Source organism: Cladophialophora bantiana (genome assembly GCF_000835475.1).
Source record: "Cladophialophora bantiana CBS 173.52 unplaced genomic scaffold supercont1.23, whole genome shotgun sequence".
Taxonomy (NCBI): Eukaryota; Fungi; Ascomycota; class Eurotiomycetes; order Chaetothyriales; family Herpotrichiellaceae; genus Cladophialophora; species Cladophialophora bantiana.
The window spans coordinates 95,345-110,946 of record NW_015971597.1 but is presented as its reverse complement, the minus strand read 5'-3'; the positions used below and the strand labels follow the sequence as shown (position 1 = coordinate 110,946).

The following is a 15,602-nucleotide window of genomic DNA, read 5'->3' as shown; positions in this document are numbered from 1 at the left end:
AGATCAGATTGTCTTGTCGACCCAAAGTCGTTTGACTAGGTATGTACTTAGGTAGGTACATATGTAGGTATGCAGGCGCAGACCACTTCCTTATCGTGCCGAGCAAGCTAGAGGTACTATTGAATACGTTACGAATATAAAAAGCAAAAACCGAATCAGGAGTTAGAAACTGAGATTGAGATTGAACACTGAAATTGCAAATCACATCGACACCGAAAGGAAACACTGTGTTTTTAATTTATTCATTAATATATGCAATGCGAGGCGATGCGGTGCGATGCGGGTATCACTGTTCTATCTCTATCTAGGTAACTAAGACATATAAGACATATTGATATCGAACCAAATTTTGAATACTGAGACCCTCCTCTCTCTTCTTCTCTTCCTCTCTTCCTCTCGCCGCTCTCTCCCGTCCCCTGTCTCTCTCAGTGCCGTCTCAATAAAAGCGGTGACGAACAAAGGTAATGAGCTGCATCAGCAAAAAACCCCGTTGGAAGGATGCGGCACGGTACAGTGTGAGTGATCAAAAGCAGGGTTGGGGGGAGGGTCTGTATTTCTTTCTCGTCTGGGACACAAACTTCCTAGGGCACTTTCTAGTTATACACTGTCGTGATCGTCATCATTTGGGGGTCTCGTTGTGATTCCCAGGTTCTTCGTGTGTAGAAATATCGAGGTCGTGGTTGTGGTTGGGGTTGAGGCCGAGGTCGAATTTTGTACGAAGTGTTGTGCTGTATTTCCCTCCAACATATATCCGTAGGCGCGAAGGCTCCAGATGGAGCTGGTGGGATAGGATAAGCAAGTAAGCTGCTGAGATATATTGCCTGATGGGAGAAAGGGTGGACAAGGTGGGAGTTTGTAGGTGTTGGGTGGGCAGCGGCTTGACGGAGTCGGAGTGCGAGTTTGTCCAAAACTGGTCGCTCGGGCCTAGGGGCCATGGGGAGTGCGCTCTGCTTGTAGGAAGAAGATTGCTCATAGCTTCGCTTTCAGCTTTTGTGTGTCCTCTTTGGCCTTATTCTCATCCACGGCTACGACCACCAGGACCGCGATGTCGTCCACCTTGCCGCCATGCCAAGGGTCGTAGGGGAACTGCTTCTGCATCTCCTTGGCAAATGGGCCATCTCGCTTTGTGCTGAGGCTGGCGCTCTTCGCTTCGCCGACAATTGCCGCCGCTAACACGCTCTGTAAGGTGCCCGTCGCGAGAGGGAGTTGTTGGGCAGAACTGTCGACCGTGTCCGAGATTCGAAGCCTATGTTTGTGAGGTCCCAAGGTCTTGTCCACGAGCTCCGAGAGGACGGGCGAAACGATGTACCCTTGGTCCTCGGACCTCAACCAGGCGCCAGTCGTGCGCATGTGCAGAGACACGACGGACAATATGTCTTGGGAGTTGAGGTTGTCCCAGACACCGTCGGTCGCCAGGACAAGGACGTCACCGTGCCGAAGCATATGGTCTGCTAGATCGGCACGGTCAGGTTTGTCGTTTAGGGGCAAGCCACCGAAGATCATGGCCTGGGCAAGAATATCGGGCGGAGTGAGGCTCATCTGGTAGGGCGTATTGAAAGCATGTGTCTGCGGGTTGGAATAGTGATGCACGGCGCCCAATCGCAGCTGTAGGAAACCCGAGTCGCCTAGATTTGCGATCCGCATGCGACCGTCTCCTTCTGTCACCGCAACACATGCGGTTGTTCCTCCTGCGTGGATTGCAGGATCGCTAATTGTTTTGTTATACCCTATCTCGAGGAGTTGTTTGGGACCAAGCCGCTCTTCGGATGACCAAGAGAGCGTGGTCTCTGCCATGTAGCTGCATAAGCCATGGGAGAAGTCAGCTGGGTCGATTCCATGCTCGGACCATCCACCAACGCCATCCGCTATTGCGAAAGCTATCGTGTTCGGGTCCTTTCCAACACAGGCAACAAAGTATGCGTCTTGTCCACTGTCTGGGCGCCGGATTCTCTTCTCTTCGAGCGTTGAACCACGTTGAAGGCCGAGTGCGTCGTCATCACTCGGAACGTACTCGTAAGTGCTCAGTTCCGGGCGGTATTTGCGGCCTTTCCCGCTCGAAGACGCCGCGATGTGTAGTGAAATGTGAGGGATTGCGGAGTTAGACATGCCAGGAGTCGGGGCAGGGACGGCGGCTGCACGGCGCGGCGATGAGCACAGACTCCTGGTGTTGAATCTGTAAGGATCGAGGCCCCGTCGGATATTTCGTTGGAGGTCTAGAAAGACACGGTAAGCAAGGGCTGGATCGTGACGAGAGGATTTGCCCGCACGGTGGTTTATGTGTGAAGGAGTGAATATCAAAGAACGAGTGAGAAAGGCCGGTGCAGCTCGAACAGTGCCAGCTGCCGCGGACATGGTGGTGACTTGTTCACAGGGTTATGAAGAAACGTGAAGGATCTCCCCGGAGGCTTGGGAGTCTAGGTGAGGGTGGATACATGAGCGGCGGATATTCATCTAGTCACTTGTAGTGGTTCAACGAAAGCCATTTCAGTAGGTCAAAGAGTGTAATCAGAAGAGAGAGCGTGCATTGGGCAACAGATTGCTTTCTGTCGATAGCCTCCTTTGATGTCAAGATGCGTGCCCTACGGCTGAAGTTCGGAAGCAACAGCAAGAGAAAAATATTAGATCTCCAAATTGGGATCGAGGTCCCGCCGCCCTGAGCGATTTTGACGGCAATTACATCAGCATAGGCGACGGAGTGGAGGATTCTGATCTGAGATAGTTGAATTTGCAGGCATATTATACCTTGCCAAGAAGAAATCTCAATTGAGAAGGAGAGAATTAAATCTCACCGTCGCCGCATGGACATTGTTACAGTACTCGCGGTTTTTGTCTTCAGCCTTGCACCAGAAATGTGATAAGGGAGCCTCGTATCACTCAAAAGCAGCGCTGCCAAGATCTCTCTTCCGGGATAGTGTCGCTGGGCCGACAAGCGACTCTGCCACTATTACTCTATACTACTGGTAATAAAAAAGCGGCCATGGCATGAGTATGATGTATATGACAGCCATAGGACACGCGACCACCAGCACACTCTTGTCTGAACTTCAACCCTAGCGTAGCTCCTTCAACATCCCTTTTGCTATCACCCACGCCTGCACCACAACAAGTGGCTTCCCTGCCACGACGTGCTCCCTCCATGGATCCGTCGCCTCATCTAACAACTTCAATACCCGAAAAGCCCGAGGACCTGTTGTTTAACTAGTCGGGGCAATCCCTGGGGCTTTCCTCTTGTATGGAATTTTTCCACAACGACTGTCTCCTCCTCCTCCTCCTCCTCCTCCTTCAAAGTTGTGCTGATCTTGGTTTGCGGCCGTCTGTGCAGGGAGGCCTTGATATTGGAATGTCTCACAGATGTTTCTCGCGACGTGGTTCTCCATCTGACGGACAACTCTATCCTTCCTGGTGTCTACCGAAGGCCGGAGACTCGTGAACATTCTGGCAATGTTCGCCACCGAAGCCTCAATTTTCGCATCCACGTCTAGCATCTGGGCTTTAGCGTGTATTCACGCAATTGCGTCTCCTCGCATTGCCTCTTGGGACAGGGCTTTTAACTTCTCGATGGAGTCTGCGTGATCCGAAGGCTCAGCATGAGAGATTCTTCTGGTCCAAGCGACCTCAATACACATTTCTATACAAGGTTTTGCTTACCTAGTTTGTCGCTGACGAATATGTGCTGGAACTATCGATCTCTCATCCCTGGATGACTTCTCCAGGCTTGTATGAGGCGATCTTGTGCCTCGGCCACGTCTCTTGCTTGACGACTTATTTCATCTTGAGCATCTGTTGGTAGCCTCTCTATCCGTCGCTCTTGGCGGAATACCGGGTTCTGCTGATCTCGCCTCCATGCTTGATGGGTCGCCTCTTCGACGGTTGATATTAATGAATCCAATTTTGTGAAAACCAAAATGACCGGCACTCCTCCGAGGCCTCCGAGATTCATGATTGCGAGGTCGGCGGGCTGAATTGCATTATCAGTCCTGGCTTGCCAGAAATACTGCAGACTCTGGTCAGAAAAGCGCCCAATTCTTCTAAAAGGACACATTTTTAGATACACACCAAATGCAGTGCAACTGCTCGTTAAATTCGGCGTAGGCCACGTTTCTCCACAAATTGATCGACGGCCTCGAACCTCCTCGTGACGCTCACTTCTATCGAAACCTCGTGAATCATGGAATTTGTACGGAGGCCCCTCTGCCGTCCGTGCTGTCTCGATGTCGGCGGGCCCAGGTGTATTCTCGTGAACCACGTTCGCCTGGAGTAATCAGTTCTGAGGTGTCGCATCCTAGAGAGACAGAATTTGCTCCCCACTTCCCTTCCCAGGACTTGATTGATCAGGGTCCCTTTGCCTGCCTTCGTGGGACCGCAAACAAGGACGCGCGCTTCCAGTGGTCGACTGATCAATTCGCTGTGTTCAGTGATATCGAGGTACCTCTGAGACGTATTGTCCATGAAGGAGATTTCTTTCTGGATGGCTGCAGCTATCGACGACTCATTGATTGTCCGGATTATGCTATAGCTACAGCCGTCCATGAAGAAGACCGATGGGTGAATGAATGCTCCCACTGGAGCTGATCAAATCAGTGACGTACATTCGCGATACACTATCCGGATCTTACCGTTCCTGATTTGGCCGGCGAGCTTGCCCTCCGCGAACAACACTCGATCCGCTGAGCCAAATGTGGCAATTTTGCTCGGCGCAAGTTCTTTCCGACGGCCTTCCCTGCACATAACGCTCGTGATATCCCAAAAGTCCACACTTATCCCGTTGATACATCTCAGTGTCTGCGTTCCTGTTCCGTCGGGGAAAACAAGCTGTCGGGGGTCTTCAATACCGGGGACATCGCGATCAGAGAATTGGAGATAGAGACCATGTTTTCGCGCTTCGGACAGCATCTATCGGAGCGGCCAGGGGACCAACCCGTCTTGTGTGTGAGCACCTCCCATGTTACCGTGGGTCCCTAGAACCAGGCCTCCTGGTAAGAGAGTACTGTGTGATCGTGTGTAGGCTGAGTGGCTACATGAAACCGCTCGGGACTCAGGGCTGTCGCTCTTTCGGGTAAAGCTAGAGCGTGGCGGACGTGAAGCACATTGCTCTGGAGGGCGACGCCATTGAGGTCGTTGTCATCGAAAGCTTTCATGGTATCAAAGCATCCAAGAAAACGGATTTTTGCCGATGCTCGAGTATGTCGTTTCCTACAGTATGTTATCCAAATGATTGGGAGTACGCCTGCGCCCAGCGTACCAGAACCACAACACCTTTAAGAAACAACATCAGCTTCTTCAAGGCTTTTCTGGAAGATACCGAAAACTTACCGAGTGCCTCTGTTGCTCCAACTGGCTTTGGGAGCGAGCAGCACGGTATATACCCCAGCCTTCTTGAAACGCACGGTCAAAATTCTGCGGGTCTAGCAACAGGGCATGTAGATGGTATAGCATCCCTGCCACCAATCGTACAATAACTAGGGGAACCCTGTCAGCAATAGGCCAAGGACATGGGGTTGGCGTATAGCCTTACAGCCTCCTCGACTATGGCCAAAGAGGAAAATTTCGTCTCGTGACGGGCAAGGCTTGCAACAAGCCTTAATACATTTCGAATTAGTCATCCCCAGCAACATGGTGAAGACACTTGCCTTATAAACCTCCTTGATCTTTGTGTTGCATCCTGACGGGCCGTTACCAGTCAACCGTGTCAGGTACCGGTCTTTCAAATCCTGGATGGCACCAACGCCCTGGTACAAAATCATGGCATATCTGACTCATTTGGCTTTCCCGTTCATTGTATCTGGAAGGTGGAAATATACTTGAAGCCATGTTTGTCCATCTTGGTAAACAATGCTCTGCTGTGGAACCAACGACCAGATCCGGGTGATGTTGCTCGGGTTGCCGTTATAGTTGCCTTTGGTGATCGAAGTCAGTTCATGTCTGTCTGCGAAGCATGTCCATCGGTCACCAATCTGTCCACTTGGATTCATCCATGTGCCGTCGACACAAACGACCAGCATACGAGGGTAGTGCCTGGTGTTGCAGTCCGCGCATAGGTCACCCTCAACCTGACCATCCCGGCCTTCCGCCTGGATGTTGAGCTGCTATTCAGTCATGTTTGGTGAACGGTCAACTTAAAAGAATATAAGAAATGGGACTGAGCACAGCAAGGGGATAGTATTTGAATGGTAAGGCTGTGCAGCGGGCATGTTCCATGGCTGCCTGCTCCATCTCTCCTGCCGCCTCAGACAGCTACAGCCGAGAGCCGCCCCAGCCAAAACAACGAGGGGTGCGCACCTCCTTTTCCATTCATTTTGCGTGAATGCAAGCCACATCGAGCGATCCCGTCAAAAGGCATCCAAAGTTTTCAGCTCCTCGGAGTCAGGCGTATTTCAGTTCCTTTTGCAGAGCCTCTGTACGGCGCTTCTCCGCCATCGCTGGGTTCACATCTACTTTTCGGAACAGCTTGTAAGCCGGCAGGACATGGTTGAGGCACTTGGTGGTGCGGAACACCCTCCGTCTTTGAAAGGTAGGGCTCTTTGTGCTAATGTTGAACTGAACAGCCGACAAACACAGAGGGTCATTTCATAATTTGCGAGGACGCCTTCATCACGATTGGTTGAGACACTCTAGACCGCAGAGCCTTTGTCCCAGGATTTCCTTAGCAGACGCCCGCTTTAGATCTTCGATTTAATCTGTTAAGTGACAAAAAAAGTAGGAGTGTTGGCTAGAGAGCTGGACGACCCCGAAAGGATACGGGTATCCCTTCTCTTGGAATGCCAAACCCACCTAATTAACTATTAAACTAAAACTCAGTAGAACTCAGTTAAGACTGCTTAAAGGGGCCCCTAACAACTGGCGCCAATGTTCATGCCTAGCTGCTCCAGACAAGGCCTCCCACCCAAGCCAATGGTCCAAATATCCCCTGCAAAGGAGATATATACGAGTTACAAACCAATAAACCAAGGCCACAGTTCCCCAGTGCGGAGAGCATAAACGTTCCGGGGAAGGGGGGGGTCTGTATCACCCCAGACAGCCGGGGAAGCACATGATTGAAGAATATTTGATGCCCTCAAACCCCTCCATGTCAGCAAAGTGAAGCCCATCGTACAATCCACCAGATTCCCTTCTGTGCCGCCTTACCCTAGATTTAGCAAAACTGAGACAAAGATGTCCGTCAGTCAAGAAAAGACGCTGAGCCCAAAGAAACTTGCGCACGTGGTCCTCCGCACCAAGGACCTAAAGCGGATGAACGATTTCTACCAGAAGTTCCTGGGCGCTGAGATTGTCTATGGGAACGAGTTCCTCTCATTTCTGACGTACGACGACGAGCACCATCGCATCGCCATAGCCGAGATACCCACAGACAGTCCCAAGGACGAGGCATCGAGCGGCCTGGACCACATTGCGTTTACGTTTGACACGCTGGAGGACCTCACGCGCGCCTACACGCAGAGGAAGGAGCACGGCATCATGCCCTTCTGGTGCGTCAACCACGGCCCGACCACGAGCATGTACTACAAGGACCCGGACGGGAACAAGCTTGAGACCCAGGTGGACAACTTTGACTCCAACGCCGAGGCAAACGCCTTTATGAGGTCCAAGGAGTTCGCCGAGAACCCGATCGGGACGGATTTCGATCCCGACGAACTCGTCCGTCGACTGCATTCGGGTGAAGACGTAAGACAGATTAAGAAAAGGGTCGAGATCGGGCCCCGTGGGCTTCCTCCTCAGATGTGAAGCACGACATGCATGCATGGTTCACGAAGAGTATCGAGGATATTTTTCTTTTTTTCTTCCCACCACCGCTCATGATTTTGGATAGTTTTATAAGCTATGCAAGGATGAATATGTTAATGAGTGCCTTTTGCAACCCTCATTAGTCAGACATACGGAAATATTTCAGTCTTGAAGAGTTGAAAGTTCTCGGGGAGAAGAAGCGTTCACGATCGGTTTCGAGAGGTCTCAAGGGGGGCACCAACACCAAACTTGCCACAAGGACATACAGCTGGCCTGGTGAACTCTCTTGCCCGTCGTCGATCTTCGGAACAACTTCCATTGATTGCCAGAAAGGAGCGCATAGGTCATCCAACGCACCACTCTTGATGCTCCGGGAGTTGTCTAATCTCAAACATCATCTGTTCGTCTTTTAAGTCAAAGGAGAGCTGTCCATCTGTCCAGACTGCTTTGATATCGCTCTTGTCTGCCGAATCCGAATTTGAATGTCCAAGAACAGTGCCATCAATCTCGAGCCTCTCCATCTTGTCCATCGTTGAGGAGACCTTTGAATAGAACCTGCCCCTAAGCTGTTCCAGCGGGTTGATCCACCCTTCATACCTCTCGGCTCGTTCGATAGTCCCCACACACAGCGGTTGGGCAACAATGAGTCCACTTTCACCGTGAGACGGTAGCATCGAAACAAGCAGGACGGCCATTGATTCGTAGGTCGGGAGGTCGTCGACAAAGGACAGTTCAGGCTCCTGGAGAATGATTCCAAGATGCATGACGTGTCCTTCTGGCGGGCAAGGCGCCTCCTTTAGGTAGGATATGACAAGCCGGTACCAAATCGTAGAGCTCGATCTCAGAAAGGAGATCTCTCGTAATTTTCGCCTCAGGGTCCCAAGACGCAACCCGGGCAACTTGAACCTGAGCCCACGTTGGGTAAGTTGGGCGGATTGAAATCTTTTGGACCGCTGATTGAGAAACGGCGTTGGCCCTTTGTCCAGAAAACTGCTCGGTGCCCATCGCATGCCTTGCTGCGACAGCCGTGGCCCATTCCAGAACAAGATCTCAGAGGACAAACCCTTGGTCAGGCGCCAAAACTGAGTCATGCGATCTTCATGAGACTCACAAGCGACTACTTGCTCAATCTCGGAAGCCTGAAAACCAGTGATGATGCTGAGGCAGACGGCTTCGTCTTCGGCAATGCTGGTGGAACGCCAGGCGAGTACATCGCCGAGCTCTCCGAGCATATTCTCTGCCTGATTCCCTAAATCTACACCTCCTCTGCCCCAATATCCTCGGAGCTTCATCCACTGCAGAGTCCAGGTGTCGTTGGTGTTGATATCGTACCAAAGCGCTTTGTCTAAGTCAAGAGTTCCGTTGCGTAGCTGAAACAAGGCTTTCCGAGCGAGCGCGCACTCCTGGAGCGTCCATAGACGTCGCATCCAGCCGCAATTGAGTATTCGAACCCACGCCTCTCGCTCTGACGTCTCGTTGAGGACAAGATCCAGGAGATATCTGTCCAGTATCAAGACAACTTCGGCTTCTGAATACGTCTTTCTCATCAACATGATAGTTTGTCGTCGAAGTTCCGATGGTTTTCGAGGGACGCAGATTGTATCAATCCAAAAAGGAACATTCCCACTCGGGTACAGTGTGTCAATCATGGCACTCAATCTCTCGTACTGACATCTTGGGATGGAATTTTCATGGGGGTTTCCAAGTCCATCGGACCAAACATGGGAAATACAAACATATCTCTTCTCTATTTCGGTAGAGATGAGCGGCAGCTCGTTTGTCCTCTCCGTTTGAGTGCCGCCCCGGTGGACTTCAAGATCAGGAACTTGATCTCTCTGACCAGCAGGGAGAACTAATGGATAATAGCCTCTTTCGAGGATTCGCTGTACCTGAAATTGGTCGGCGAACAAGTCATCACACCCGCTGCACCCCGAAACATGCTCAGTTCGATATGTCCTCCAGTCCATATGGTACGCAGTACACTTCCAGTCCTCACCCAGTTGAGAGACAAAGGCCGCAGCGTCCTGCATTTGATCGAGGGGAATTCTTTCTCGACAACTCCTGTGATCCCTGGTCGGCCCGGGCCTCTCCGAACTGCTGGCGAAGTATATCTCTGGGAGGCTCGCTATTGTATTCAGGCGAATGATCTCGATAGGGCACCAGCCGTCGTCGAGCATTCTTTGGAACAAGAAGTTTGTCTTTGTGCTGCCGAGCCACTTATCTTCTCCGAGGATGCTGAAGTACGCACACAAAAACTCTCCCAACGCCGCTACAGACAAGCAAACTACGTCAAGAATATGCGCCTGGACCCCGAGCTCCATAACGCGAAGATTCCATTCATGCGCGCAATTAAGGACATCGCATAGCCCAGATATGTCGAGCGGATTGGAATCTTCTCCACGAGGCACCAACGAATCTTCGACTGATGCTGTTGGATCAAGAGGTCCCGTTTCAGTGCTCTTTGCGGAGACGGAATCGGTGATTATTTGGATGATGTGATGCTTCCTCGGAGACAGAGTACTGAGCCGATCCTCCAAGTCTCGAAGCGTCACGGTAGGCTGCAGGGGATCACTTGCGTCCACCCAATCGGCCTCAACATATCTAGGGCCAAAAACTGTGCTCAACAGCCCAAAGAATAGCCAAGACTGTACAAAGGCAGCTCTTTCGTCCATTGATCTTGAGGTCGAGCTCAATCCTCGGATATCAGCCTCGGACCAGCCTTTCCGGTTGGGGTAGGTCTCGAAGTGACCACCATCGTATTGATCAGCTCTCAGATACGGGACGGCGATGTGAGAATGCTTCGGTTCGTGAGGAAGCTCCAAATGGTCCATATTCCTTTACAAGCCTTGTGAATTGCCGATATTAGCAATTAGCATCGCGAAATCTGAAATTCAACAGCCTGAGGCGGCGGGTGTGAGGTGAGGTTGCCCAGAACGAATCAAAAGCACGACAGACATCGGGTGTGGGGTGCGCACAGCTCTAGCCAAGCGAAGAGGTCATTGGGCTGAGCCGAGTGAGAGCCTCGTAGGAGCTCTCTCCGGCAATGATCTCTTCAGCGCGAGAAGCAGACCATGGCGATACAAGTGTTGGCGCAGAAAGAGCGGCAGGTACTACCGACCTAGCGACTAAGTACCTAGGTATCTCAGTAACCTGGGGTCGTCAAGGTGGTCAAGGTGGTCAGGGTGTGGCATTGCCAAGACTTTGGGCTGTCCCACCTTTCAGCCTTGCGCCATGGATGTACCCAGTAAACAAACCAAACACACTTCGAACTCCTTAGCCACCAAGCCGAATTGAAAAATAAGTGGCCCACTCAGAGTCCTTCGCTATTAGAATGGAGGTGGCCTTCGTTGGTAATGAGCATTTCATTACCTTTGGGGGAAAAGGTGCTCTAATCTTCATTTACGCCGTTAACTGTATTCGACATGGCGACCACTTCGCGTAGTTGAGCACCCTTTGGCTGTCACGGATGCGGCGTGTATTTTGCCCAAAATTGGAGACCCGGAGGCACACATCTTGTCTAATGCATTCGACATCTAGCTAGAGCGGTGCGATGCTATGAAGGAGGTGAGCATCCGAAGGTTCACTGGTGCCCGAATTAATTGGTTGGCTGACCTCCAGTAGGCTCGAGACGCGCTTCAAAAGGCGGGATTGGTCAAACAGGCATCGAAGTGGTGATCCAAGAGAGTAGAATTCGATCCAACAACTAAGAAATGTTCGCATGGTACATGTTTCTTGATGATTTCACAATAAAAAAGACCTCTGAACGCTTTCTGCGGACAGCAGAGATACACCAAACTCCGGCGCCGTAGGACGCGGCGTCATGCACATCTCTGTTTGAGCGTCAGTCCCTCCAACAATGAAAATACAACTCGAGAAAACTGCCAGCCCTCATCGTTAGGCTTATGATCAGATCTTCAAGATAATTCGATGTGTCGACATCTTGATTTCTCCAACTTTGGCGTCATTCAATACTCAGATAGAGGAATCTCGGTCAAACGGCGAACTTTGCAGGATACAACGTAGTTCACTTAGATCCGCCAGTTGATACATCTTTCAAGGTCATCGAAGGTAGTCTTCGGATCTTGATCACATGCATTGCTCGCCACGTGCTGGCATAGCGCGCTCAGAAATAGGAAGTCGACTTCACACTCGGGACATTTATATCTCTAGTAGTCGGTCCACTGATTGACATATGGACTAGTCACGAAGCTGTCGAAAACCCAGCTGTCAATGTCGTCCCTATTAAGACCACTCTCGCAGCTGCCAGATTCGAGATGGATAACCATAGCGGAGAATTCAGAAAATTGGCGGAAGCAGCCCAGACATTGAGTGTCGGCAGGGAGATGGCCTCTCTCGTGCAAATGGTAGCAGTCCACGTCAGCTCGTCCCCAACGGGATGGTGATTGAACTTAGATACAGACCTGCATCAGATTATTGCCATTTTTGAAATATTTGCCGCATTCAGTACACATGTTGTGGACGTCGACATCGTGGGATTCGAGTCGGTCTAAAGTGCTAAAATCCAAATGACAACGATCACAAACGTTGTGGTGGGGGGAATTATCGAGATGAGTCTGGCATGCAGCAGATGAGACAAAGAGCCTCCCGCATCGCTCGCACCATTCGCCTTGGTGGACCCGAGCATTTTGGCAATGATTTAAGGCACCATTATAGGTGTTGAAGTATCGATCACAGGGACGGCAAAAGTAGGTGTTGTGTTCACGGCAGATGTTGAGTTGATTTTCTCGGACCGTGTTGATGGCAGCTTCGACCTGGAATTTCCGGAAGAGGGTCACTGAGGGTCGCTGGTGATGATAGGGAGCCGTGAGGTCGGCATGTAGGAAAGAGTGAGACCTGAAGGGGACTGGAGTATGGGTGGGGGAGAAAAGGGGCTGGGGAGCTGTCATTTGTTTACCTACTATCCACTAGCCTCATTGGTCGCTTAAGCTTCCAGAGGCCCCAAAGAGAAGTCTTGGCATCTTTTATTTCGACGCAACTGCATAAGTTCTTTGTTCTTCCTCTACACATATCTTTCCAGATGGACGTGGCTCAATCCTTAGACAGAAATCACATGGATTTACACCTGCCTGCCCCGAGCCAATATAGGTATGCTGGACCCTGGGAACTAATTGATCGATTTCTAGCAGTTGGTGAACTGGCCAATCAGGAAAGTCCCGAAACATTGGTTCTTCAGCATCACCATCTTTGTTGGATCATCTACTGAGGTATGGATGTCAAACATACACCCGAAAGGTCTCCTTTTTTTCTGATTGCAGAACGTCTGTTGTTGTTCTCTACCCTTTCCACGCGATTGACGAGGCCCTCCGATACACTGAGTCAAGCTGTGGTTGCTCAATTGATTCGTTCCACCCCCTATTTAGGAAGTTGAAACAGCCACATGGTACGGAGTATATTCTCCGTTGTCGCCTAAATAGCTCGTACTCACCATGAGGCTCTTTGGCCGCCAGGTATGGCTTACAGACTCTGGATGGAGCTAGTTGGCTAAAGCTATCGACATTTTATTGGTTTCCTCCTGGCGTCCTCGACCGCCCTCTTTCCAAATCCGATCACTCAGCCTGATCGAGTGTTCCCTGTTCCCTTTAATGCAAAACAACCTTTTCGATTTAATTTCCCAATACGAGTTTATGATGGTTCATGTCTCAATCGGATGATATTCAGCCTTTTCTTCGGCGTGAAATAAGAAGGCCAGACGCCTCCAGGAATCTTCACAGTCTCTTGAACAGCACACACCCGTCACTCGCTTAACTCCGTTCTCAAGTCGCTCGCTCTTTGGTCTGTTTATTCCAGCCGTTCCTGTGAAGATGTTTTCAAAAGGCTACATGTTCAGTCTTTTGACGACGATTTTGCTCCTGACCTCGTTGGTGAATGCATTCAACTTTGGGCATCCTGCCAAATGGAACTTGCGGCCACTTCCAAACAAGCTCCCTCCTAGACCGTACTACGCGCCTCTGGGCTGGCCGCACAATGGATTTTCTACCTCCAATCCCTTGTCCTCACCGTCCAGCCTCACCACAAATTTGCTTGAGTCTTCCGCCGAGTCCGCGACCCCTGGATTGAGCATACTCACCTCTTCACCTCAAGGCCAAAGCACTACACCAATTTATGTTTCAGCTTTTTCAAGCTCAACTCCGTCTACTCAGTCGTTCACATCATATCCTGCTGGGATTTCGACAACTTCAAGCATCCATGCTTACTCGAGCAGCTCTCCGACCCTCAGCACCTCTCTCATCTCTAGCAGTACCCCAACTCTCAGCAGCACAATCGGTCCATATACCTCAATGACGTCCAGCATTTTGACCACAACGAGCTCTATCACGATAGGCAACTCTTTAGCGTCCGCTACTGCTTCAACTACCAGTAGTGCAGACACGTCCGGCTCTACATTGAGCACCGACACAATCACGGGAGTAACATACTCTGTTGTTACAAGCCCTGCGTCATGTTTCACTTTACCGATCCCCACATCATCACTGAGTAAAATCCCCTACGACGATGGTGCTGGAACTGGGTTGGATGGCCCAATTGACTTCTACTTCAACCCTGACAACTCGCCAGCCGGTGTTCTTGGTGCTAGTGTGAATGGTTCGTACTATGCATATGATATCTCAGACCCTTCGCAGCTCGTCATCATCCTACCGGAAGGTGAGATCGCGGTCATAACAACCCAAGGACTTACCATCTATGCGGCGGATTGCAGCTCCGAACTTTCGGTTGAAATTGACAACTTTATCGACCAGGTCGAGCTCGCCAGCACCAACTCAGCAGATGTGAGCAAACGCCAGCGTTCACGGAGGTCGTCTCATCGCATGGCCAAGCGAACGGAAACTAATTTCGCGGCCGACATTGCATTGTTCGATATCTGTGGCAATCCGGACACCAGTTCTCCCATGGTTTCAGTGGGCCAGTCGCCCTGCGTTCTGAACGAAGCCAATGGGGGAGATTATCTGTTTACCTGCCAGTACCCCGGGGCCAACAGCGATGAGGCAGCATGCGAAGCAACAGTATCAAAGGATATCGGCTATATAACGGGTGGGCCTTTGGGCACTTTAACCAATATTGAAGGTGCCGCAACAGTCCTGGCCATCATATTCCGCAGACAAGCTCTTGCTGTAATCGCTGCAATCTTCGACGCACCAGCAGTGGCTGCTGGCGTGGGCGCTCTGGCACTGGCACAAATCATCCTCAACACCGTTGGCGCCGACAATATTGCATCGACAATATGTGACATCATGCACAAAGACGAGGCATTCATCATCTCTGTGGATTCTGGTTTCGAGATCGATAATATCGCCACCATCACAGCGGCCCCCATTAGCACGCTATTTGCCACAATCACTATATCTGCCAACACAGACGCTTCTTCCACTTGCTCCACCTCAGCCACCAGCAGCCCAACTGGCAGCTGCGGAGGCGGTGCAGCATGCGGTGGATACGTTGGCTGCGGTGACAATCCGGGCCTGGACATTGGTGAATGTTTCTGTGGTACAGACGCCGATGGAAATGGCAGCTGTTCTATTTCTGTCGAGTGCGACACTGCGACTGCATGCTCTACCAATGCTGATTGCGGCGGCGGATCTTGCATCATCGACAATTGCTGTGGATTCCCCGTCTGTCAAAGTATCTGCGGCAACGCTCCGGCACTTACAAAAAAGAACAGCCGTGATTATGCTAACGGGACTATGTTTAGTCACGGAATTTGGATTGATGGAAGCTTCATGGCGAACATGGGCTAGCATAGGCTATTTGATTTGGTGCACTTTGCTCTCTTCATGGTCGAGAGTTTGATTCTTCGAAGATGAGGTGGGGATTTAGAGAGAGCGATGGAGAAGTGAAGCAGCTCTTGGAGAAGGTTCTGTTCT

At 50.9% G+C, this 15,602-nt stretch overlaps 6 protein-coding genes across 6 annotated transcripts; 2 read left to right on the top strand and 4 right to left on the bottom strand.

Annotated features, from left to right (window-relative positions):
- Nucleotides 1-969: 969 nt before the first annotated feature.
- On the bottom strand, nucleotides 970-2,352 carry Z519_11630 (uncharacterized protein; the record flags this gene model as incomplete). The annotated part of the gene is made up of 1 exon (XM_016769341.1): nucleotides 970-2,352. The coding sequence occupies one exon, from the start codon at nucleotides 2,350-2,352 to the stop codon at nucleotides 970-972; it is 1,383 nt and encodes a 460-aa protein (XP_016614325.1).
- A 1,327-nt stretch (nucleotides 2,353-3,679) lies between these two features.
- On the bottom strand, nucleotides 3,680-4,893 carry Z519_11629 (uncharacterized protein; the record flags this gene model as incomplete). The annotated part of the gene is made up of 4 exons (XM_016769340.1): nucleotides 3,680-3,994; nucleotides 4,130-4,252; nucleotides 4,309-4,568; nucleotides 4,617-4,893. The coding sequence occupies 4 exons, from the start codon at nucleotides 4,891-4,893 to the stop codon at nucleotides 3,680-3,682; spliced, it is 975 nt and encodes a 324-aa protein (XP_016614324.1).
- Nucleotides 4,894-4,958: 65 nt separating this feature from the next.
- Z519_11628 (uncharacterized protein) lies at nucleotides 4,959-5,744 on the bottom strand (the record flags this gene model as incomplete). The annotated part of the gene is made up of 4 exons (XM_016769339.1): nucleotides 4,959-5,193; nucleotides 5,243-5,256; nucleotides 5,314-5,459; nucleotides 5,516-5,744. 4 exons carry the CDS (start codon nucleotides 5,742-5,744, stop codon nucleotides 4,959-4,961), a joined length of 624 nt encoding a protein of 207 aa, XP_016614323.1.
- A 1,408-nt stretch (nucleotides 5,745-7,152) lies between these two features.
- Z519_11627 (uncharacterized protein) lies at nucleotides 7,153-7,722 on the top strand (the record flags this gene model as incomplete). Its single annotated transcript, XM_016769338.1, has 1 exon — nucleotides 7,153-7,722. The coding sequence occupies one exon, from the start codon at nucleotides 7,153-7,155 to the stop codon at nucleotides 7,720-7,722; it is 570 nt and encodes a 189-aa protein (XP_016614322.1).
- Nucleotides 7,723-8,066: 344 nt separating this feature from the next.
- On the bottom strand, nucleotides 8,067-10,553 carry Z519_11626 (uncharacterized protein; the record flags this gene model as incomplete). Its single annotated transcript, XM_016769337.1, has 1 exon — nucleotides 8,067-10,553. One exon carries the CDS (start codon nucleotides 10,551-10,553, stop codon nucleotides 8,067-8,069), a length of 2,487 nt encoding a protein of 828 aa, XP_016614321.1.
- A 2,991-nt stretch (nucleotides 10,554-13,544) lies between these two features.
- On the top strand, nucleotides 13,545-15,476 carry Z519_11625 (uncharacterized protein; the record flags this gene model as incomplete). Its single annotated transcript, XM_016769336.1, has 1 exon — nucleotides 13,545-15,476. One exon carries the CDS (start codon nucleotides 13,545-13,547, stop codon nucleotides 15,474-15,476), a length of 1,932 nt encoding a protein of 643 aa, XP_016614320.1.
- Nucleotides 15,477-15,602: the final 126 nt, after the last annotated feature.